The 25,089-nt window shown below is 31.3% G+C and overlaps 2 protein-coding genes, 2 long non-coding RNA genes and 1 pseudogene across 11 annotated transcripts; 1 reads left to right on the top strand and 4 right to left on the bottom strand.

The window, feature by feature from the left end:
• Positions 1-298: 298 nt before the first annotated feature.
• LOC146921347 (uncharacterized) lies at positions 299-4,839 on the bottom strand. 2 transcript variants are annotated; one of them, XR_015012121.1, is made up of 2 exons: positions 4,513-4,839; positions 299-1,231 (listed from the first exon to the last, which is right to left on the bottom strand). It is a non-coding gene; the product is annotated as an uncharacterized LOC146921347 (long non-coding RNA). The 2 variants fall into 2 exon arrangements; XR_015012120.1 differs by having other exon boundaries at positions 299-1,168.
• A 3,384-nt stretch (positions 4,840-8,223) lies between these two features.
• LOC146921346 (small ribosomal subunit protein eS21y-like) lies at positions 8,224-11,658 on the top strand. 7 transcript variants are annotated; one of them, XR_015012118.1, is made up of 7 exons: positions 8,224-8,283; positions 8,373-8,476; positions 8,595-8,682; positions 8,776-8,908; positions 10,023-10,156; positions 11,163-11,189; positions 11,278-11,658. XR_015012118.1 is itself a non-coding variant. In XM_085714762.1 (6 exons), exons 2-5 carry the CDS (start codon positions 8,633-8,635, stop codon positions 11,168-11,170), a joined length of 300 nt encoding a protein of 99 aa, XP_085570888.1. In that variant the 5' UTR covers positions 8,324-8,476; positions 8,595-8,632; the 3' UTR covers positions 11,171-11,189; positions 11,278-11,658. The 7 variants fall into 7 exon arrangements, 2 of the variants coding, with proteins under 2 accessions (XP_085570888.1, XP_085570889.1); XR_015012115.1 differs by having other exon boundaries at positions 8,227-8,283; positions 9,987-10,088; positions 11,082-11,189; XR_015012119.1 differs by lacking the exon at positions 10,023-10,156 and having other exon boundaries at positions 8,227-8,283; positions 11,082-11,189.
• Positions 11,659-12,447: 789 nt separating this feature from the next.
• On the bottom strand, positions 12,448-14,710 carry LOC146921345 (uncharacterized). Its single transcript, XR_015012114.1, has 2 exons — positions 14,401-14,710; positions 12,448-13,515 (listed from the first exon to the last, which is right to left on the bottom strand). It is a non-coding gene; the product is annotated as an uncharacterized LOC146921345 (long non-coding RNA).
• A 7,285-nt stretch (positions 14,711-21,995) lies between these two features.
• LOC146921344 (uncharacterized) lies at positions 21,996-22,781 on the bottom strand (annotated as a pseudogene).
• Positions 22,782-23,250: 469 nt separating this feature from the next.
• Positions 23,251-24,096, bottom strand: LOC146921343 (uncharacterized). The gene has a single exon (XM_085711290.1). The coding sequence runs from the start codon at positions 24,094-24,096 to the stop codon at positions 23,251-23,253; it is 846 nt and encodes a 281-aa protein (XP_085567416.1).
• Positions 24,097-25,089: the final 993 nt, after the last annotated feature.

The raw sequence follows: 25,089 nt of genomic DNA, 5'->3' as shown, positions 1-25,089 counted from the left end.
TGCAGAGCATCATCCATTTTTTGTTTCACATAGACCCTTTCTAGCACATTTGGATAAAACATCCGCCAACAGGAAATACAGTCTCACCACTTTCTTCAACGTCAGACCTTCCTCGGGACCAAAAACCGGGAGTTGTCGAATTTGTATAAAACTCCGTCACAAGCATAATGCAAAACCATTATATAATAAGGCTGGAATCGTAATGAGGCTCAAATTTATGTCCGACTCCATAGTTAATAACCTGAACTTCCTATCTATATATATTTCAAAGTTAAACAACACCAAATGAGAAAAAAAATATCAAGAAACAGTTTTATTGGATTCAAAGTGCTATTTGAAGACAAATTGTATGTTGCATGTAGTCTTACTCTTTTTTTTTATATACAAAAATCTGTTTTCAAAACTTGAACTGATGACCTTTCAGTCACATGACATCAACTTTATTGTTGCGCTAAGGCTCCTCTTATAGGAAGAAAAAAATAATATCTACAACAAGTTGAGTGATGGACTGATTAACATCACTAGTTTTGGCCAACTCCATCAAAGCAACCTTTGCAGCTGACTGCTCTGCTGCCTTCTTCTTAGAAAATTCAGTCAAAGATTCATACAGAACATGATGACTGCTCTGCTGCCTTCTTCTTAGAAAATTCAGTCAAAGATTCATACAGAACATCATTCACAAGCACTGTTGACCTGAAAGAAAGTTTATGGAGAGGCCCTTCACTAGTAGTTGTATACACAGGTGCGGCGAGTCTCGCTTTCTGTGCATACTCTTGCAATTGGTTCTTGAACATGTGGCAATTTGAAACAACTGTCAAAAAGAAAGAAAATATGAGTTTAATGATTAAAGAAGAAGTGTGTTTAATAAATGAATCAAATTGTGAGGGTTGGATAGCTCAGCTAGTTTGAGCTAAGGGAAAATGAGTTGGAGGATTCAAACCCAAGAAAGGGGTAAAATATTAATCTAACAATCTCACCACTAACATTCGTCATTAGAAGAAAAAAAATCAAATTGCTCCAAGCCCTTGGAAAGTTGATTTTTGTGTGTAAACTAGTAGCACATGCCACATGGTAGGACCTTGGAAGAAATCCAAACTTGCTTCTCAAACCTTCAGCCTTATCTTAAAATGCTTCCCAAATTTTCAAATCGATTATACTCCCTCCGGTCCTATTTACAAAAGAAAGTTGATTTTATAGATACATTGAATAATGTATGTATCTAGTCAAGAACCTAAACCAAATACATAAATTAATTAATGTATCTAAAAAGTAAATTGTCTCATGTAAATAGAACCGGAGGGAGTATATTATATATAGTGGAATGCAAATGCACACTCACTCAAAAATTAGAATATATGCATTAATAAGGTACACCTTTTTGTTTTGGAACAAAAACCCAAATGTTCCTTTTAAAATACTTCTTAATTCAAGGGGCAGTAACGTAATTTTGTTTTTATTCACTTATATATATATATATATATATATATATATATATATATATATATATATTACTCATAAGTATTTTCATTTCACTTATTCAAACTAATTAAGTGATTGAACTCAAACCTTCAGCCTTATCTTAAAAATTTTCAAATCGATTATATATTATATATAGTGGAATGCTAATGCACACTCACTCAAAAATTAGAATATATGCATTAGTACGGTACACCTTTTTGTTTTGGACCAAATACCCAAATGTTCCTTTTAAAATACTTCTTAATTCAAGGGGCAGTAACGTAATTTTGTTTTTATTTACTTATATATATATATATATATATATATATATATATATATATATATATATATATATATATATGGGTTATGATAGAAGACACCTTTTATGAAGGTGTCTTTTATCAAGTTACTCTATGAGCATTTGCGAAAAGACACCAACTTACTTTCATGAAGGTGTCTTTTAGCAAAGTTATAACTAAAAAGTGAAAATCACACTTTAAGGTGTGACTTGTTAAAAGACACCACCAAAGGGTGGCTTGTAACAAAACTATATATATATGTGTGTGTGTGTGTGTGTGTGTGTGTGTGTGTGTGTGTGTGTATATGTGTGTATATATATATATATATATGTGTGTGTATATATATATATGTGTGTGTGTGTGTGTGTGTGTGTGTGTGTGTGTGTGTGTATAGGGGAATGCTAATACACACCCACTTCAATTTTAGAAGGTGTGCATTAGCATCCTACACCTATCTACTTTTGACAAAAAATACCCTTTTTCTCTATTTTTATTGTCATTAAAGACATGTCCTTTTAAGTAATTTCAAACCACATTAAGAGTTTCTCTCTCTCTCTCTCTCTCAAAATTCATCCCACGCGCTCACTCCATTGTAATAACGCACAACACAGGTCCCAAATCTCCAGCTACGCGCCGCCGTTGCCAACGAAATTCTGCGCTGCCGTATTCCATTTGAGAGCAGTGCTGGAAGGTCGGAACTGCATGCCGGCATAACGACGTTGATAACAACACCAGGACTGACCATGTTGTTTTGATCTAAGAACATAAAGATTTGTTTTTTTTTTGTTAATAATTGGATTAAATTTGGATCATGGTTGGTTTCAATTGCTTACAGTCGGTTTGTTCAAAAAAAATTGCTTACGGTCGGTTTCTATGGCATCTCCACCTTCTGCTCTAACAAACAAACCAGGTGAAGGTTTTTTTTTGGAAAAAGAGAAAAAAAAAAGTATGTTAAGAAATTACTTAAAAGGACATGTCTTTAATGACAATAAAATAGAGAAAAAGGGTATTTTTCTGTCTAAATTAGATAGGTGTAGGATGCTAATGCACACCTTCTAAAATTGAAGTGGGTGTGTATTAGCATTCCCCGTATATATATATATATATATATATATATATATATATATATATATATATATATATATATATATATATATATATATATATATTACTCATAAGTATTTTCATTTCACTTATTCAAACTAATTAAGTGATTGAACTCAAGTGTTAATAAGTTTGAGAGTTGTTTGAAAGAATCCGAATTCAATGCAATCTTTAATCAAAGTTTATTTATCTCTTGGAAAAACTTCATATTACCGGGGAACCAAAGGTTTAAAGACCCAAAAATAAAATTCCACGCCTTTCAAAAGCTCTCTCCTACAAAAAGTGAGGGATTCCCACTATTTTTTTTCACACACCCCGACCCCTTTCTTTCAAAGCCCTCCTATCATGTTCCCTCCCAAACTCTCAAACAAAAGTATGAGTTAGCTTTCTTGTAGGTTATTTTCTACCCAACATTAAATTTCAAGCAACATTGCAACATAATGTATTCTATCAATAAAATAAAAAGGTAATCCTGGATGTAAATATTTTCTTTGAGGTTTGAGTGGTTCTTTTTTTATATCACGTATATCATCCTAAACATGTTTGATTTCATTCATCCAACCTTATGTCGTTAGCTTTTTTATTTGTCTTCAATTACTCTGTAAGATAAAGTGGTTAACATTTTTGTCATAGAGTTCCTAAATCGTCGCAACAAGTTAACTACTTCTTAAAGTTAGACCTATCTAGCTTAAAGTTAGACCGTGGCATCATCTCTTCCCTCTAAATTTTATTTATCACAAAAAAATAATAGTGTTTGATGCTGAAAATAAGAAGAAAAATACATTTTTCTTATTTGAGTAGCCAAAACAAACCCGCAGAAAGGAAAAACAAAGAGAAAGAGAATAATACCTTGAAAACATTCATTAGTGGTGGACACAGCGAGGCTGCGCTGTTCGTCCAATATATATACATACATATATATATATATATATATATATATATATATATATATATATATATATATATATATATACACATATATATATATATATATATATATACACATATATATATATATATATATATACACATATATATATATATATACATATATATATATATATATATACATATATATATATATATACACACATATATACACACATCATTTGATCACTATTATAAACAAAAATTGATATTTTTGATTCATCAAATAAGTGATGTACGTGGTCTATAATATAGACCGCATAAATCATTTATTAAATGAAATTAAAAAATAAAGTTTTGTTTATACTAGTAATCGGATGGTATATGTTTTTTTATTTATGATCATAAACAACCAACTATTAGCCCCAAGTTAAATGGAACTAATTGTTGAATTTTTTATTTTTTTTTGTTTTTTGACGTAACAAAGGTTGTTGAGATTCTTTAAAAAAGAAGTTGTTGAGAATTGAGATCGATATCTTTTGAAGTTGTGAAGATATCTCAACTATCGTGTGCAAAATTGACAAAAAATGATCACTAAATTATAAAATGTCTAAATCATTTTTTATGAATTTATAGAATGAGAATTCATAAAATTTCTTATGAATCAAAGATTTGCATCGATCATTACACCTAATAAGATTTTATTGATCAGTTGGCTATCTAACATAACTCTCACAAATGAAATAGCAGTGCATATATAATTTTATTGAATGTATTCAATTACCTGGGTTATGCAACTTCCAAGAGCGTCAAATGGAGCACAGAAAGGAGACTATTTTAATGATAATATTACACCAGCAACAAAAAATTTAATGATAAAAATAATATATTTTTCCGAACATAATGAAGATATCACTTGTTTTGTATTTAAGTGCTTTAGTTTTGTATCTTTGTCCATGTTCTTGGCCACATCCACATTCCAATTAAACAAGTGTTTTGAGGATGAAAATAAAGAAATTTAGACTTGTTTTTTACTATTATTTCTTGCAGAAAAACTCAATATATATGATGAGAAGAGAGAAGAAGGAGAGAGAGAGAGAGAGAGAGAGAGAGAGAGCGGGGGGGGGGGGGGGGGGGGGGGGGGGGGGGGGTGGTGTGAGGTGTGAAGTGAAGGAATGAGTCTATATATAAGGGATGAAGGGAGGTTTTATTCCTTTTTTCTTTTTGGAATGGGTGAAGTGTAAGCAAGCACACAACAACTAAGCTATTATGTACAAATTTCAAATATTCATTTTTATCCCTTGACTTATAAATATTACACACTTTGGTCTTTTATGAATTTTTCGTTCTATTTTGGTTATCTAGATTTCAAACAATGAAGTGTTTAAACAATATGATTTATGTTTGGATTCATTTGCATAAATAATAAATTAAACAATAAATTTGAAGGTACAAATCATGTTTAAAGTAAAAAATTATAATTTCTAACAGAAAATAAATTGTAGAGATAAAATCAATTCTACTTGAAAATATTCAAACATGACAAAAATCAATTTATGCCGCTAAATTCAATTTTGTTTCATCCATAATCAAATCCAAATATACACTTTGGCATTTTGGGAAGAGATGTGAACATATAACAAAAGGGGGAAAAAGTGACGATATAAAAAAGATATATTGAGATATAGGTTAGTCATCGGTGGTTAATGGTTATTGTGTAGGTAGAGAGTTTGATAAGCATGAGAGATAAATGTTAATAGTGTGTATGATTTTTTTCAATTTGATCTGTGAATTTTGGATATCATGTCATATGGGTACTATACTATTGCTACCCAACTAATATTTTGTTGGTGGAGAGCTACCCAACTAAAAATGACACTGATAGAGTACTAAAGATATTCACAATTTTATACCCAAAAAAAAAAAAAAATCACGATTCTTTCTTTTTTTAATTTTAGGTGACAATAAAAATTATAATTTAAGGAAAATACACAAATATGTATTAGAAAAATTGGGATGATGGAGGCCACAACCTTTGGAGATTTTGCAAACAAGTGAAAAAAAAAAAAAAAATTTTAAAAAAACTCGGTATCTGATCCAAGAACCGACTAATCCGAGGGGACCGATCCAAGAACCGACTAATCCGAGGGGACCAATTCCACCGCCCATTTGCAGGGGCCCCGTTTAAAGCCAGAGCAAGCTCTGTATGGACTTAGCCCACCGAAATTGACACCAGAGGAAATCGAACCGTAGACCTTTGGAGGAGCAAACTCCAAGATCCCAAGCCAACCACTAGGTCAACCCCAAATGGGTAAGTGAAAAAAAGTATCGATTATTGTTTTTGGTTAAACTCTATTCTTCATCTGTTTCTCGATTAATTCCCCCCCCCCCCCCCCCAAGACAATGTGTATTGTTGATTGAGCTGATAAAGATGTCTTATATTTGAATTTCAAAGAGTGTAATTTGGCAAGTGAAATACTCATATTGGAAACGGGAATGCATGAATTGAATACCACAATTGTAAGTTTTTTACTCCCTCCATCTATGGGTAAACTTCCTTTGTCATTTTTACATTTCTGAAGAATTTTTTTAATGTAATTAATGTGTTTATTTTGTATGTCAATATTACTAAATTGTCTTTTGTTTGTATTTGTATTAGAATTGACTTTTTATATTTCAAGAAAAGTTAGTAGTATTAATTAGGGATATTTTTAAGAAAAAAAATAATAAATACATCTAGTAATTTGTATAAAGACTTATATTTAGGGACAATTTTTTTACTCAGAGTGTTTATAATTAAAAATCGAGAGAGTATAAGGAAATATTCTCTCCGTCCCAACATGTAAGCAAAAATATGTCAACATAAGTTGATGTATTTGATATTAATTTTGAACCAACATTAAATTATGTTGACCAATTTTTGTTTATATTTTGAGACAGAGGAGTACATCATGTATGTCATTTTTAACTAATTAAGTGAATCAAAATGTAATTTTTAACAACTAATTAAGTGCATCAATTAATTCCTTCATTAGGTGAGTTACGAGATTCTGATTTCATTTTATGTGGTTTTCTTGCTTGGGTTTATTGAACAACTTTGATTTATGTATCGAAGAATTGTAGGTTTCTTGAATCAAAGAGGGAAGTAAGATGTATGACCATGCATGACAAAGAATGCAATGTATAGTTTAAATTACCAAGAGAAGGTGCAAAGCATGAACACGAAGCACAAATTAGGGTGAAAATGCCGATTAATAATGGAGTGGATATACGTATGATCAAGTATTATGAAGGAATCAATGGTACAAAACATTTTTAGACACTAAACGTGTATTTTCATTTTTGTTGTTACTATATGTTTTTCTATTTTGTATATTTGTTTAGATCTCGCTTTATACTTATGTTTTTTTTTTGTACAAGCTTTATACTTATATTTATTTTATAATTTGTGTAATATCTAAATAGTTAGTAAATTATAATCAAATTATACAAGTACCATTGTCAAATATATAGACAAATTAGCACGACAACAAAATAAAAAAGAGTGGATAGAAATACACATATGTGTTTGTTGCACGCTAATGTGTGTGCGCGCGTGTGTGTAGGACTTATAAAGTGTATCCCTTTTTATTTGGAGTATTTAGTTTTAGTGAATAAAAATTATAAACTAATTTCAACTACGACAAAAAAAATAACTACGATAAATGTAGTCTTTTATAAGTAGAAGCTCATGGTTTTGGAGTAATTTGATCAATGTCAACTCAATAAAAATAAAGGTGTTAATGTCACATTCATTCTTCCTACATGAAATTTAGTTTATTTGACAGGCCTAGTGTTACGTGCCTGATGTGTTTTTGCTCGCTCCCAACTAAAAAGACTAAAATACACATGTGCATGTTAAGTCACGCACCTCTGACCGGTGGCGTAAGTTAACTCACGCTGTTGTGGCTGGTGGTTTGATCTCAAGAACACGTTTTGTGGACGGTGGTAAGTTATTCAACCTTGATTTTACACCATTTTTACACATTTTTTACAACTTTTTTTGACTGCATTTAGTGCATATAAAACCTATGTTACCATTCCCCCTTATAAATATCCCTCCAACCTTCACCATTTTCTCACACCATCATCTCACATTCTCTCCTCCTCACTCTCACCCCCTATAAATCTCTTTTTTATAGTCTGTCTTTTTACCCTTTGGGGTAAAAAGAGACCAATCGAGGGGTAAAAAAAGGTCAATCAATGGATAGAAAGAGGTCAATCGACTTGGGCACAAAGAGGTCAACTCTTGGGGTAAAAGTAAATCTGCTTCTTTTTACCCCAAAAACTTTTTACTGTGGGTAAAAATAATCTTCTTGGGATATAAAAAGAATCAAATTTAGATTTACCCCAAGGGTTGATGTTTTTAATGTCACTGCTGCCCTATGCTGATTATTGTTTCCATGGGATCCTTAGTCTTATCAAAATGCATGGCTCTATATATCAATAACTATAGGAAAAAGATTGGTGAACACCCCTTTCCATACCACTTCTCCATACACCTCTTAGTTGGCAGGTATTTTTGTAATTTTGCAAAAGACATTTGAGTAATTTCATCACACCATTCTCCTTTTCACTTTCTTCTTCTCTCTTCTGTCATCCCAGAGGCAGAGACCAAGCCTCCGCCATCAACACCAATGCCACCGCCGTGCCTCCGCCATCAACACCAACGCCACCGCCACTGCCTCCCTCTGCATCTCTTTCTTCTGGTTCGTCTCTTCTCTCTCTCACAATCGATTTGAATCGTTCTTCATTTCATTTTGCAAATCGAAATCATCTAATCTACTTCATTGTATTCTAATTTACTTTATTATTATTTTTTTCTAGATTTTTGCTACCAAGTGATTTTTCAACAAACCCTACAGATGCAGAACGAAGAAGGACAAATCACCGAGCTCTACATTCCTAGGAAGTGGTATGACCTTTTATAATCGCTTTTTTATCATAATTGTTTTAAAAAATCAGTTTGATTTTGAACTGTTTTTGTTTTGTGGATTTGTTGTTTCAGTTCTGCAACAAACAGGTTGATTACTGCAAAGGATCATGCCTCAGTTCAGCTTAATATAGGTCATTTGGATGAGAGCGGTGTCTACAATGGTCATTTCACCACTTTTGCTCTCTGTGGCTTCACCCGTGCTCAGGTATCCATTTGTTTCACTCTAATTTGGGTTTTTATCTTTGTTATTTTGGTGATTTGTGTTGAATTAAGAGTGAATAATTAGGTTTTGTCTGTTTTTTGCTTATTATGTTGATCTAATTGTAAATTTGTTGTGTTTTTTAATTAAGCTATAAGCACCATACACACATGTTCTAGGTTTTTAAATCAATTATTGTGTATACCGTAAGAATTATGTATCATTTATTTAAGACTGAAACACTTGGGCCCTGTTTGGATTAGCTTATTTTAGAGCTTATGCAAATAAATATGCCTTTATGTATTATTTATAATCTTGTTAATGTAGTTTATGAAGGTACAATTACTTATGAATTAAGTTGGAAATTTTTTTATTTGCAAAAGCTCAATCCAAACAGGGCCTTAATTTAGTCAACAAACATAATTTCTCTTGGTCCAATTTAGGACCTGTTTGGATGGGGTTATTTTTTAGCTTGTACAAAACAGCTTATGCAAATAAATAAGCTTATATGTATTATTAATAAGCTTGTCATGCAATTTATGAATAACAGATTATGACGATACCAATATAACATAATTCCTTAAAAGCTTGTTTATTTGCATACGCTATGTTTCATAAGCTAAAAAATAAGGCAACCCAAACGGTCGTTTAGTACCCAACAAAGAATTAAACCCAAACTACTCGCTTTGGTCTCTCTGATGAACCATAGACGAATGTGTCCTCTGCTAGGTCTAAATTTGGCCTCAAGAATATAAGCGAGGATCCACTCTGGATTTGATTTGAATGAATTTAAGTTCAAAGTGTTGATTCTATATATCTTATATTTCTATTTTGCCTGTTTATTAAAAACTTGTTTTTGAATGTAGAAAACATAGTGAAATTAACTAATGTGTAACATTTTTTTATTTTATTTTTTATCAATTGACACTCTGAAAAATGTCGCCAAAACTGTGATTATTATTAGAAACACACTGAAATAAGTAGGGAAGTGGATGAAAACCTTTATATTTATGTTGGACATATTTTATGTATAAAATTGTATGACTTGTAATTCATGTCATGACTTGGAAAATACTTTGACGAGTTATTGATGCTTTGTTATCGCCGCCACACTCTAAAGCCGAAGAAAACGAGATCCAAACCTCTCAACGCACATATCCATCAGCTTCTCCCTCTTCACAAACCAGTATGATTTCTTCAGTTTAATTTTGCAGTGTTTTCTTCAGGATTGAAAATCCTAATATTCTCAATTATGTTCTTGTTTGAGATTTACCTCATTGTCATTGTTTTTTCGTTTTCTGTAAAAATTCATTTAGAATCAGTGTTTTTTCGTTTCCTTTGAGAACACAATTTGGGATTCACTGTTGTTTATATATGACTACACATGTTGATATGTGTTTGTGAGAAGATTGAATTGTAAATTTGTAATTTGATTTCTAATTTTGAAAGAATCACATTGGTGCAGAATCCCTATTTAGTTTGTGTTTGATTCTTCCATTTTTTGATATTTCTTTTGTTGTTCGGTTAGTGCATGACAATCTTTGTGTGTCAATACCATGTCCCATTTTCAGTTTCAAATAGATGTATAATGTTTTTAAAATCTTTGTAGCTATTGTCGGATTGCTTCATTTTAGCTCCTTGTCTATATGATATTTGCTACATATAGTTTTAGAGGCTCTTATTATGTTGATGCTCGCACTTGATGGGAATTGCATATGTGTTTGGGATGGTAATTTGTGTTGGTTAAGTGAATCTATTTTAAGTTAGTTTGTCTGAAACATGTTATACATAGAAGAACATTCATTTATCATTGTATTATTGTTAGTAAAAAATCATAAGTTTTCCCCAAATTATTTAGTTTGTCTTTGGTTGTTCCTCTAAATGATATCACGTAGAGTTAGTGTCAAACTCTTAATCAAAAGAATTGTGGTCACTGGTCACACTTTTATTAAAAAATGGTCAAGTGCTAAAAAATTGAAGAAAAAAATGTGGTTACGTCTTTATTAAAATATGGTTAAGTGCAGATAATTTTTTGTTAGTATGCCTATCATGACATACATAGGAAAACATTAACTTGTCACTATATTATCTCTAGAACGATCTTTAGTTTTTGTGAAAAATGTGTGATTATAACATGTTTGTATTTTAGTTATAAGATGGATTTTTTCATATAGTTCAGGTAAACAAGTGGGGGCTGATCTTGGTGTTTTGGATAGTGTTGTTGTATGTATGACACTGTTTTATGAATTGTAGGTGTTAGTGATTTGATGATGCAAGGGATATCGATGTAAGTACTCTTTAACTAATTACGATTAATGTTTATGTAATTGTTCGTCTCTTATGTTTTTAATGCATAATCGATGTTTATTTTTTAGGCAAAGATAAGAAATCATGTGCTGCACAGATGGGCTGATTGAAATTAACAAAGATTTGTCCGCTGCACATAAGAGCAATATTATGGAGTCGCCGTTCCGATATCTATTGGACATGAAGACCCCCATAAAAATGAATGGAAATGTGTTGAGGGAATTATGGCCTAGTTAGGATGCAAGGAGCTTTGGTTTCTTAATTGCATAATTTTTCTGTTGTTAGGTTGATCCACTTAAAGACAACCAATTTTAAACGTAGGAAAAATAATGACTACGCCTTTGCAAAATTGTGGTTACATTGTTCATTTCTTTAGTTATATGTAATTTTCTTGTGTAAACAATATCAATTTATCAGTCAGATATAAAATATTACTACCTTCCTTGTTACTTAAGCTTTAAATTGGAGTAGTTTTCTTTTGTCATGTTGGTACACTTATAGACAACCAATTTTTAAGCATGAAAAAAAATATGGTTACACCTCTAAATAGTGGTCACGCATATGTAAAAATGTGGTCATACAGACCATATATTTGGCTAGTTTTTCTTTCCCAGGTGTAAATAATATCGTTTTAGGCGAATCGAACGCATGATCTCATTTGATCACTGCACTAACAGCCTTTCCAACCATAAATAACCTGATTTACAATCGGCGAGTTTATCACGCCTAAAGACGGACAAGTTCTAATTTATGAAAAAATAGTGGTCACGTATTTGTAAAAATGTGGTCATACAGACCATATATTTGGCTAGTTTTTCTTTCCCAGATGTAAATAATATCGTTTTAGGCGAATCGAACGCATGATCTCATTTGATCACTGCACTAAAAGCATTTCCAACCATAAATAACCTGTTTTACAATCGGCAAGTTTATCACGCCTAAGGACGGACAAGTTCTAATTTATGAAAAAATAGTGGTCACGTATTTGTAAAAATGTGGTCATACAGACCATATATTTGGCTAGTTTATATTTCCCAGATGTAAATAATTTCGTTCAAAAGAGATAACTCATGGGACAATTATTGATGTCTTAATTTTTTTTTTTAAAAGCAATTAACTCCTTCAAAATAAGCTATAATCAGTTGATTGAAAATAACTTAAATGCTAATGACTTAAATTAATCCATATTTGTTCAGATGCTGCAAAATATAAAGACATCAAGTGTAATGAACTTAAAATTGCAGTGGAAAGTTTCAATAATATTGATGTGAAAGAAGATCTCTAATGGATCAATTACACGGAATGAAGATAACAGAAAGGTACAGAAAGAAAAAAAGTTACAGAGAGGAGCAGAGAATAACAGAGAGAATGAATGAGATTATCACAATCTCCTTTTTCCCTTGGCCTTCTCTTATTTATTATGAGTCCACATGTCTATTTCCTATATCTAGTGGGTCTTCCCATGAACAAGAGAACATCAATAATGCGTGACTCAATCTGGAACCAATGTTCACCATCTCTCCACTGTGAGCATGTCAAATGAGTTTCTCCTTTGTGAGTCCAGAAAGGTATTGTTAATGCTATTGCTTCATGGTACTTCTCTGTGCAATTACACATTGTTGAAATAAACATGTCAATGTCATCAACCTTGAAAGCAAACACGCATTCTTCAAATGACATCTTGGCATGGATTTGTAGCAAATAGCCATGTATCCAAATAAGATAACCAAAGGGACGAGCAATTAGAGTGGAAGAGCAACTATAATCACCAACCTCAAAAAGCTTAGCCAAGCCAAAATTGCAATATCACCACATGAAAACAATATATCAGGAGGGACAAATCTAGAATCATGTTGAATTCCTGTGATATACATCAAAATTTCCAGAAACTGACACTGGCAGCACCTTATTTTCATCCAAAAATTCATCGAATTTTATCATAGGTTCTCTTACTCTTTCTCTACTTTTCCAGGAACTATTAAAGTCTGAGGCAAAAGAAGAAAATTGAGATGTTAGAGACAAACCTTCATTTCTCTTTATACCGCCATCGAATACCACATTTTCTGGCGGTTCGTCGAAGTGTCCGGCGAATTCTCGGAGTTGTTCCATTTTCTGCACATCCAAGAACTTCGAAATGATTCCCGTGAGTTGTAACTCCATCTTTGGTGTTGGTCCATGAATCTCCATGACCGAGTCATCTGTTGCAAGTTGTTCAATAAATTCCTCATCGGTGACGAAGTGAGTTTTGGTCGCTTCAGTGGAGAGGGGAAATTCGACCGGAGTTACCGCTTCCACCAGGGACGGACCTGGACTTCCAATATTAGTGGGGCAATATTTTTTGTCAAATGATTAAATAATACAAAATTTAATAAAGAAATTATATTTTTATTTTTGAATCTGCAAATATTGATCATACAATAACAAGACTCATGAAATACTCAAGAAATTAATTCCAACTAAAACTCATGCATCAGTCAAAAACAGATAGCTAAATCCTCAAGAAATCAATTCTAAACTCAAGATTGTGTGTATGCCAAAGAGCTTAAATAGACAAAAGTAAGTAACATCTAACTTCAAATGACATGACAAAAGATGTTAGGCCAAGTGAACCTGTACTCTCTAAAGGCAACAACCAAGTATTGAAATGAATGTTTACTTAAGAATCAATTCGTTAAACAGAAAACTAAAGCTGTAAACAACAATCCCTTTACATACTCGCCTTTTGGGCAGAAATCTCTTCAAAAAAGCTTAATCACAATCCAAGGCTTTATCACTAGTAAACTCAGCTAACAATGAAGTATAAATAAACACAAATATCTTCCTATAACCTGTCAGTTTCAGCATAAGAGAGCGAAATTCATAGGCTACACTTAAATTGAGAAAGACTAAAAATAATTTAACCCCCTCAGTTTCAGCATAAGAGAGACAAATTCTAACTGATATACTACGAATTCATCGAATAAACAATTAGAGGTCCAACTGGGTTGATGAAAGAATTTAAAAATCAATTTCAATTTCAACTTCAAACAATGTAAAATCAATTTCAGTAACCAAACCCTAAAAGTTAAAATCAATTTCAATTTAAGTACTGGAATCACTACTACTGTCACTATCTTAATTCAATTTCAATTTCAATGTCCTGGTTCAATTGCTCTCACTGCTACTATCAAGTAATTTGAGTTATAACTGACCTAAAAGAGAAGAAGAGAGGAGAGCGACAGCCGACAGTTCGGTGGTGGGTGGTGGGTGGTGGTGGACTGCAGGAGCGGTGGTGTTGCGTGCTATGTGTGAAAGAAGAAGGAAAAGGAAAACGCGTGTGTGAGTGTTATCTACTGAGTTCTGATACTGGAAAGAAAAAAGAGAAAGGGAAAGAGTGAAAAGGGAAAGAGTGAAGGAATGAGTTTTGGTGGGGCCAGGATGAGTCACTCATTTAGACTACATGGCAGTGTGTGAATGGAGGGGTGTAGGAGTGGTATGCCACCTATGGTGGTATGTGTATCACCGCTCCTAACTATAAGGTGCAGCAACTGCATTAATTGTAACAGTAACCCATGCACGCACATATATCAATACCTGCATGTTATGAGTTGCGCAGCCATTCTTAAATAGGTTGTCCAATGGTGAACTGCATGGATAGCATCTTTTTACTTTAACCTATGATATAATTAAATCATGGTAGTGTAACCAATAATCAGATATTCTTGATAAAAATTACTCTAATCAGACTCATGGTAAAAATGCCAATCACTATATACGGATTCATGGTAAAAATGCACATTTTTATCTTTTGTCTACTCAGAATAAACATCTACACTTAAAAAAATTATACAACCCATAAACGGCAATGCATTTCCAAGTATTACCGCAATCATCAACGACAACAACAGAAGTGGTCTTCTTACCAAGTGCAAGTCTGCAAAAGCTATTATATGGCAGCATATGCACGTGAAAATAAACAATGATCAGCACTGAAACATATTTCTTTGTTATAATTTTGTTGAACAAAAGTGATATCTTACCAAAAATCCAGAAGTAACATCGTACTTAGTTAATTTGACCTCAATGTGCAACTGAAAGTTCATCTCATTGTGACGATAAGTTAATATCTCAGTTGTTATGGGGACGTTCTGGTAAATGAATTCCGGAGCAACAGGCTTTTCAAACTCAAAACAAATTGCAGGATTGAATGCAGAGGGTGTAACAAACAAACCAAGCATGTTAATGACTTTAATGCCAAACTGGCTTAAGCCAGAGAAGACCATCATAATCCAAAAATCTCGTATCGCATTGAAGTCGGTTGTCAAAAAAATGGATCCGTTAATCCTCTCAACTAAAATTTCAAACTGGTTAAAATTAGTGTCTACCAATGTGACATATGAACCGATCTGATCACCAAAATCGGTCACGAACATCTTAGGCAACAATACAACACCCTGTGTAAAACAGAAACCACCAAATCAGCAACATTCCAAATTATTTTTATAAAAACACGTGAACCAACATAAATATCATAACTTCACACCTCATTGACATGGAATTCACAGCAGATAGTCTGGTACTGCAGTCTAAGCTCATTCACGATCTTGTCCAAATCAGATGTTGGATTTGGATCCAAAGGAGTTGAAACAATATTAGATCACATCATTAATTCATGGCATATTAAGCATAGTGCAGCAAGTAAGAAATGGTATGTTAAAATAAAATGACTCACCCTTCAAGCAGTGAAGTGCAAGCAACGTTTCGAATTCACGGTAAGACATGTTTTCTTCTTTTTTAGTTAACGCAGATGCAATTAAATGGGAGGAGTTGGGCAATTGATAGCATGCGCATGCCATGCATATATATATAGAGCAAGATCAGGGCGTTTGTGATTGGGTAAAGGAAGTATGGGAAGCTTAAACATATTGGGCTGCATAAAGTGAGTTGGTTAGAAACCTAATGGTCATATTAGTTATGGCAAGATAGGAGGGAAATTCAAAATTTAAAAACCTTGAAGCAGCATTTAATGAGATAAAGCTTGCAAGACACGATTTAGCATTGTACTTAGGAGGGAAATTAGCAAAGTGATTAGGGTTAAGTGATTGCTTGACCTTACAAACTTTTAGAGTAAGTATGATATGATATGATTATTGGAACCATTGCAAAAAAAACACATGGATTAGCAAATATGCTTTCTATATCCTTTCTAGTCGTGTTATCAGCAACATGTGATCTTGCCAAGATTGATCAAATGCTCACATTCTTATTTTGATTGTTCAAAATGATAGGCATAAAAGACATTTTAATACAATATAAATTCCAACAGATTAACTACCATAAGAATTCAAAGAAGTAAACTATGACCTCTTTAATTTAAAAAAAAAAAAGCAGAAAACTAGATCTCCACTCAAACTCTGGAGTTTTTTAGAAAGTTCAAGCTCACGGCAATCTGAATATTCCATGTATGCAATTATATATTTCTCCTTGACAAAGATGCCCTTTATTGAATACTTGAAACACTTAATCATCCATACAAACATTTATTATTTAACTGATCAGGGTCGCTCCTATGAAACTGGAGGCTCGGCTCTCATAGTAAAAATAGGCCTCTAATAAAAAAAAGCGCATAATCTTTTTAAAAGGTTAATCTTCTATTTAAACGGAAAATAACACTCGTATAATTATTATTATCCACCAAAATCAAAATTAGCAATTATTTTTACTAAAGACATGTTTTTTAACTTAGAAATAGAAACATGGAACATTATTTTTTACTTAAAAATTGAAACATGAAACATTATTATTAAGCTAATAATAATTGCTCCATTAAACGGTACGTAGACAGCAATGAGGACAGTCATCCTTTGATATTAAATTTCTCTTCAACTATCTTATTCTGATATTAATTAATTTAGGTTCGAAAGTGTTGTCCTCTTATCCTTTAATATTAATTTTCTCTTCCACTATCTATGTATTCTAAAACCAACCAGAAAATTGTGATAGATGGATGCTCTTGGCTCCGGAGGCGACAATCACAAAAAATGAATGATTAAACACATTTAAAATCACAATCAAACATAATACCACTCACTCTATGAAATTTTCATCCTTCCTATTAGTTAGTTTTAAATCGGTCTCTATCTCCACCTCGTTATTCTTCTCTTTAAAATTGTGTTTAGAATAGAGAAAGAGGGACTTGAAATAGTAATAAAAGAGAGAACGATTCAATTTATGTCAAAAAAGCAAGAAAAATCACGTGACGGCCATGATACTGATACACCATAAGTGATGGTGAGGTAAAATTCAAGTAAGATATTTTTTGAGTAAATAGTCAATTACCCCCTGAAATTGTAAGTTTCGTCAATTACCCCCCTGAAATTAGCAAAACTTCAATTACCCCCCTGAAATTGCACAATGTTAATCAATTTACCCCCTCTGTCAAATTTTTTTGTTAGTCAACATGACGTTTTGCAAATACCCCCTGAAGTTTTGTACTTTTGTGCAAAATGCCCCCTGAACTTGAAAATTTATATTTTTTTTCTTATCCTTAAAAGTGACTGCATTATCACTGACTTGTGGAGCATATTAGCTAAGTTTTGACGGTATACAACCATATATGTTCCTTTAAACGATAGAACATTAACCATGTATTATGTATATTTCATTATGTTTTTTTAAGAGAATAAAAAAACATGATATCCCCCATCCTTTTGATCTCTAATGGGGTGAAGGACAACTTGAAAAAGAAAAAACAACATCTGATGTTGGAACAAAGAAATATTTTTATGTTTGTTTTGTAAATATTCTTGAGTTTTGAACATTATTGTAGGGTTTACCAAATACTGCCAATTTGTTCTACCATACTGTTAATATATGGTTGTATATCGTCAAAACTTAGTTAATATGCTCCACAATTCAGTGATAATGCAATCACTTTTAAGGATAAGAAAAAAAATATAAATTTTCAAGCTTAGGGGGCATTTTGCACATAAGTGCAAAACTTCGGGGGTATTTGCAAAACGTCATGTTGACTAACAGAAAAATTTGACGGATGGGGTAAACTGATTAACGTTGTGCAATTTCAGGGGGTAATTAAAGTTGTTAATTTCAAGGAGGTAATTGACGAAACTTACAATTTCAGGGTGGTAATTGACTATTTACTCTATTTTTTTATGGTAGAGCTCATCACAGATTTTTCTCGGATAAAGTGTAACAAAATTTCTTAAGCCAAGTTCCTATAACATATCACTTCCATTGTGCCCTACCAATTAATCTCATCTCTTTGTTTATCCTTACTCTTCAACTCACAAAAGGTATATGTTTATTTAATAGACACACTGCGTTAATATTGATGTTTTGAAAATAGTCACGAGTTTTTAAAATTTTATCATATCGACTTTCTAATATATGTATATAAATGTATATAAAATTTATTTATGCAGATATAAACATTTAAAATATGCAACGGAAGCGATTCAAACATTGAACAGTGTTTTGCACATAAAATAAAAATTGAATAAATATAAACATTGCATTAATCTTGACATTTTAAAAATAGGCACGAGTTTTTTCCTTAAAAAAAAATAGGCACGAGTTTTTAAAATTTTATCATATCGATTATCACATATTAGTTAAGAAAAACTTTCTTCTTCGTATATAAGCATATAAAATCCTCAACGAATATAGTTTAATATTAACGTTCTTTTATATATAAAATAATAATTTATTAAACAAACACATTACACTATTGTTGATATTTTCAAATAGTCATGAGTTTTCAAAATTTTATCATATCGACTTTCTCATACATATATATATATATATATATATATATATATATAATTTTGTTTATGCAAATATAAGCACATAAAATCTACAACGGGTACGGTGCAAACATTTAACAGTCTTTTACATTTAAAATTAAAATTTATTTAATAGAAACATTACATTAATTTTGATTTTGAAAATAGTCTTGAGTTTTGAATTTTTTTCATATATATATATATATATATATATATATATATATATATATTTGTTTATGCAGATATAATTACATAAAATCTACAACGGGTGCGGTGCAAACAGTGAACAATCCTTCGCATATAAAATAAAAATTTATTTAATAGAAAAACAACATTAATTTTGATTTTGAAAATAGTGATGAGTTTTGAAAATTTTATCATATATATTTTCTTATATATATATTTGTTTGTTTATGCAGATACAAGTACATGAAATCTGTAACGGTTGCGGTGCAAACATTGAACAGTATTTTGCGTATAAAATAAAATGTTATTTAATAAAAACACTACATTAATTTTGATTTTGAAAATAGTCATGATTTTTCAAAATTTTATCATATCGACTTTCTCATATATGTATATAAAAATTTGATTTTTCAAATATAAGTATACAAAATCTGCAACGGGTGCGGTCCAAATATTGAACAGTCTTTTGCATAAAAAATAAAGGTTATTTAATAAAAACATTACCTTAATTTTGATTTTGAAAATAGTCATGATGTTTAAAAAATATGTATATAAAAATTTGTTTTTCCAAATATAAATATATAAAATCTGCAACGGGTGCGGTCCAAACATTGAACAGTCTTTTGCATATAAAATAAAAAGTTATTTAATATCAAGACTATATTAATTTTGATTTTGAAAATATTCATGAGTTTTGAAAATTTTATCATATCGAATTTTTCATATATGTACATAAATATTTGACTATACATATATAAGTAGATAAAATCTGCAATGGGTGCGGTGCAAACATTGAACAATCTTTTACATATAAAATAAAAGGTTATTTAATAGAAACACTACATTAATTTTGATTTTGAAAATAGTCACGAGGTTTCAAAAATTTATCATATCAACTCTCTCATCTATCTACATAAATTTTGTTTTCACATATATAAGCGAATAAAATAAAAGGTTATTTAATAGAAACACTACATTAATTTTGATTTTGAAAATAGTCACGAGGTTTCAAAAATTTATCATATCAACTCTCTCATCTATCTACATAAATTTTGTTTTCACATATATAAGCGAATAAAATCCATCATTGGTTTGACTCAACTATTTAACAAATTTTTGCATATATAAGAGAAAATTATTTAATAGTATCATTACATTAATACTCATAATTTTCATTTAATATCTACACACATTCTACAATTCTAACAATCTAATTATTTTTTATACAATTCCCTCAAAAAAAAAATATTTTTATACAATTATCGCAATGTTACGTGACCCGTGCGAAAGCACGGGTCTTTTACTAGTGAAAAAGGAAAAGTAAATAAAAAATGCAATATAGGTCAGAACCAAACTTAATTCGCACGGGTCTTTTACTAGTGAAAAAGGAAAAGTAAATAAAAAATGCAATATAGGTCAGAACCAAACTTAATTTTGATTTTAAAACTAGAGTCAATAAGTTATTCATCTTCCCGATCATGTTGTTGTCTCGCTGATATTGGAATGTCAACAAGGAAAATTCTACTATGGACACAAATATAAATAAATAGTGTTTAGACACACATACATTAAAATATTTTTTTTAATAACAAAAAACAAATTGATAATAAAGTGATTTAGTAGTTTGAGGAAAAGAGTTGTGATGTGTGTGTGACTAAACACTATACATTTATGTTTGTGTCCATGTAAGAATGTCTCTGTCAACAATATGTGACCTAGGGACCATATTACAAAATCATCATTTGGGCCTCAATTAAGTATTGATATTTCTATTTTAACTCATCATGAATCTTTACTTTACATTAAGGCTAATGTTAACTTGTGCCCTCAAGGCACAAGTTAAGAAGTAAAAATAGAAATGTTTTGTTGTAATTAATGTATTTGAATTTAACTTTTTGACTTTTAACTAATTGAATGCACAAAATTTAAGAAACAATTTCTACTTTTGGGTTGTTTAACATGTGCCCTAAGGGCACAAGTTAACATGACCCTTACATTAAAGGTACGACACACAACATATTAAAAACCCATAAGCCTACTTTAACCGAACAATCACTTTAAGGGAGCTGCTATGGTGAAGTCAGTTTTTATGACTTTTTTTGGTAAAGTCATTTATGTGGCATAATAGGAGAGTGCCACGTGGATTATAACCTTTTAAGTCGGTTAATAGTTTAACTGACGTCATAATTTTATATATATATATATATATTTATCCCTTAGGATTGTGTTACTGGCTCTGATACCAGATTTGGCGCAGAATCGCCAGCGGAATTTTCTTGAACTTTACTTAAAAATTGTTCAAGGTTAATTAGCCCTTGAAAAGGTCATAATAATGTTGTAGCTCTTTCTTTCTGTTGAATAGAAAGGCTTTCTACTTCTTCTATTTCTTCTAAGAGTTCTTCTATAAAAGAAATATGTGTAATTAGTAGTTCACGAGTTCTCCAAAGAGTTTCTTTCATTATTATCCTATCATAGTTTATTTCTATTTGATTAACTAGATTTTCTAGTTTTAATTTAAATAATTTTAATTCGTTTTTTATTGTTAAGCCAGGCATTATAATTTTTTTATTAATGTATGTAGCTTCTAATTTCATATATGTAAAAATCTTGACTATTCATAGTCTTTGGTTTATTTGATTAACCTGTGTTGATAAGGTTTTTATAGAATCATGTAGCTTTTTGAGCTCATTTTCTTTTTTAATTTCGAAATCCTTTCTAGGAGGTTCGAATGAAGTTATATTGTTTGAGGATGAGGCACCATCTTCAATCATAACTCGAGAGGTTTCAAAGTCTCTTTTGGGTGGTGATATTATAAGGCTTTAACTTTTAAACAATGGTTTTTCTGTTTCTTCAAACAGATTCTTCTCGGCTTCTATTAAAGAAAAGCTGTTTCTTGCTAAATTTTTAAATATGGGTGATTTTAAAGTAATCAAAGGTGTAAACAATTCATCAATATGAATTGTATCTTTTCCTAAGAATTATATGCTATGGTGTGAATTACTCAAAGCATAATTAATTCTATAATAGATTGTAAAGGGATGATTACCCTCTTTCATAAATTTTGAGTTTTCCAGTTTATAATGAAAAACTATAGATCTATCTAAATCTTTATCTTTTAGGGATAATCCTATTTGTAAATTTATATCAAATTTTATTTTTCTATATTTTAAATTACACTTTCCTTGAGCAATTGTTGCATGTCTTTTGTCTAAAATCGTAGAATCTTCTAGGGCTATTTCTAGAGGTGAATCAATACCTTTCATAAAGGTACTTTTGATTAAGATTTGAATGGTTGATATATGAATATAACCAATTTTTCTCCTTTCTTTTTCAGAAAATGTTTCAAGTCTTTTATCAATTTGTGTCTTATCTATGGTAGATATGACTATATTTCCTTGAGTTGTTTCAATTGGAATTGATTCCTCTCCGATCATTATTCCAAATTTTAAAATATTTTTTCTTGAGAGAAATTCTTTGAATTTACTAAACTTTCTTTTAAAGTTTTCTTCAGCAGTTAAAGATAAATCTGCTTCTTCTATCTTATTATCTATTATGCTATCAGCATAATAACTAGATGTTCTTTCAAAATATGAGACTTCAGTCATATTTCATAAATATATGATATTCAAATAAATTTTGAGATTCAAATAAATTCATACCTGATTATTTCTTCAGAAATATGGTTTGATTTGCTTCAGCAATTTGATTTCTTCAGCAGTTTTTTCTGCCTATTTTGAGTTTATCCCAACTCAGGGCAAATTCCTCCAGAGTATAACCTCAAGAATTCTCAACTATAATGTTTTATCACTATAGGACCACTAGTTTTAAAGAAAAACTAAGAGGCAAAGCTTATATCAAATTGATATTACTTAATATTCTCAAAACATGGTGAATACAAATGAGCTTTATAGGCTCTTATTTATAGGCATAGAGACTCACAAGCAGATACTATGTCTCTATCCTTACAGCTGGCTACAACTTACTGCATGACAAAGAAAATAAAAGAAACGTAGAAAAGAAAGTTACATTATCGCCTTAGAGATAAGGCTTATCTCTAAATGGGTCCCATGCCCACTAATTTTCTACATTTTCTTCGTTGTTTGGTGATATGTCACTGTCATACAACGATTCTTTGTCGGCCACGTTTTTCAGGTCCTTTGCGCACCACTTGCATTGGTGTCCTTTGTACTTTTGAAAGTGTTCACAACACTCTTGTTGGATTGGGTCGGGTAAACGGCCCAAATCTGCTTCAAGCCCACTAAAGTTTTCTTCGAACCTTAGAATTTGCTGAAGATTCTCTTCTTTTGCTTGTTTTCTTGAATCACTATAGACTAGAAAACTTTCTTTTAAAGTAATTACCCTGGAGTTTGGTAATTTTACTCCAAATCTGATGAGAGTACCATAGAATTTTTCCATTTGATGCAGAAAACATTCTGGTCTAGGATCCACATCCCTTCCATCATTTGTTGGATATGAATGATTTGAAATGCCAATCTTGATTAAGTGTCTGGCTTTAATAACTTCATTATTTTCGAACCATGGATAGGTTGAAGTAAAAGATAAAAAGAATTCTTTTCCTTTTGCGAAGTTATTATTGAATTTATAAGCGATTTCGCCTATATCTTTTGGAAGAAGTTCTAGTTCACATATCTTTCTTCCTGCATCTTCTTGAAGATACAATGTTTTAATCATTCCACAATCATAGAATGATCTGACTAATTCCTTGCTTATGCATGGGACTGTTACAGCTTTGACTTCTATCCCATTATTGCTAGGATAAAAACATTCAGTTTTAAATTCTTCTGAATAGTTGGTTAACCATCTCCAGTTTTTGTAGTAATCTCCAATGGTTATTTCTTTGACAAATTGTCTTTCTCCATAGATAATCCTATCTACAAATATTTTCTTTTTAGTCTCCATTTTTGATGGTTTGACTATGTTGTTGGCTGTTGCAACTTCTTTGTAAACAGCATTGTAGGCTGCTTTTGCTTCATCAAGAGTTTCATGACCCTTGTATCTAACATTTTTTCCATTACATGAAGTCTGATGGTTGCCCAGTTATGGTAAATACCTTTCATGGGTCCATCAAAAATCACATAAGTTTTCTTTTTGCCTCTGAGTTGACTATCAATCTTTAGGCTTGTTTGTTAATCAATGGATTCTTCTTCTTTTCCATTTTTTCCTTCATCTTCTTCGACTTTGTCAGCCCAAGATGTCTTTGGTAAATTTGGAAGGAGGGTTGTTTCTGAAGATTTCTGATCTTTGTTTGTTGAATTCCATCCACTAGGTGCTATTGACTCAATTGGGATTTTTGATTCTTTTGGGACTGAGTATTTTACATAGTAGTTGTATTTTCCAGAATCTTGACCTAGCAGATCCCAGTTTTCGTTATTTTTATGTTCTGAAACTGTTGATGTTTCTTTGTTGTTACAAAGGTTTTCAAGACTTTGTATTGTTGATATCATCTCCCCCTCCTCAGAAAGAAGAGTTTCTAGACGATTTTTTGTAAAGGCAATTTGCTCTTGCTTTTGTCTAAGAGAGTTCTGCAATGTCTTTATAGCTGCTTCCATTCTCTTGTTAATGCATCTGCGAAAAAATTCTTTTCAGATTTTACATATTCAATATATGGGTGAAATGGCTGGAGTTTCATCTGCCATCTTACAAGTCTTCCATATTTATAATTGACACGAAGGTCATATTTCCAGAATCCAGTTACATATTTGGAATTTGTTCTTAATAAAAATCTGGTTGGAATTAATTCCATTTGCCATTTTGTTAGAACCTTAACACAAGTTAATGTTTCTAATTCATGAATTGGGTATCTGATTTCAGTATCTGTGAATGATCCTAAAACATATTTACAAAGTAAAAGATCTTTGTCTTTTATCTTATTTTTGATATTTTCATAAGAAT

Source organism: Medicago sativa, chromosome 5 (genome assembly GCF_051527215.1).
Source record: "Medicago sativa cultivar Bolivia chromosome 5, Bolivia_mono, whole genome shotgun sequence".
NCBI lineage: Eukaryota > Viridiplantae > Streptophyta > Magnoliopsida > Fabales > Fabaceae > Medicago > Medicago sativa.
Note: the sequence above shows the minus strand (reverse complement) of the source record. Positions and strands in the feature narration are given on the sequence as shown.

Coding starts and splice junctions, on each gene's coding strand:
- LOC146921346 (XM_085714762.1), top strand. CDS start 8,633: ATGCAGAACGAAGAAGGACAAATCACCGAGCTCTACATTCCTAGGAAG. Junction 8,683..8,775: donor CTCTACATTCCTAGGAAGTG/GTATGACCTTTT, acceptor TTGTTGTTTCAG/TTCTGCAACAAACAGGTTGA. Junction 8,909..9,986: donor GTGGCTTCACCCGTGCTCAG/GTATCCATTTGT, acceptor TACTTTGACGAG/TTATTGATGCTTTGTTATCG.
- LOC146921343 (XM_085711290.1), bottom strand. CDS start 24,096: ATGGAGACTAAAAAGAAAATATTTGTAGATAGGATTATCTATGGAGAA.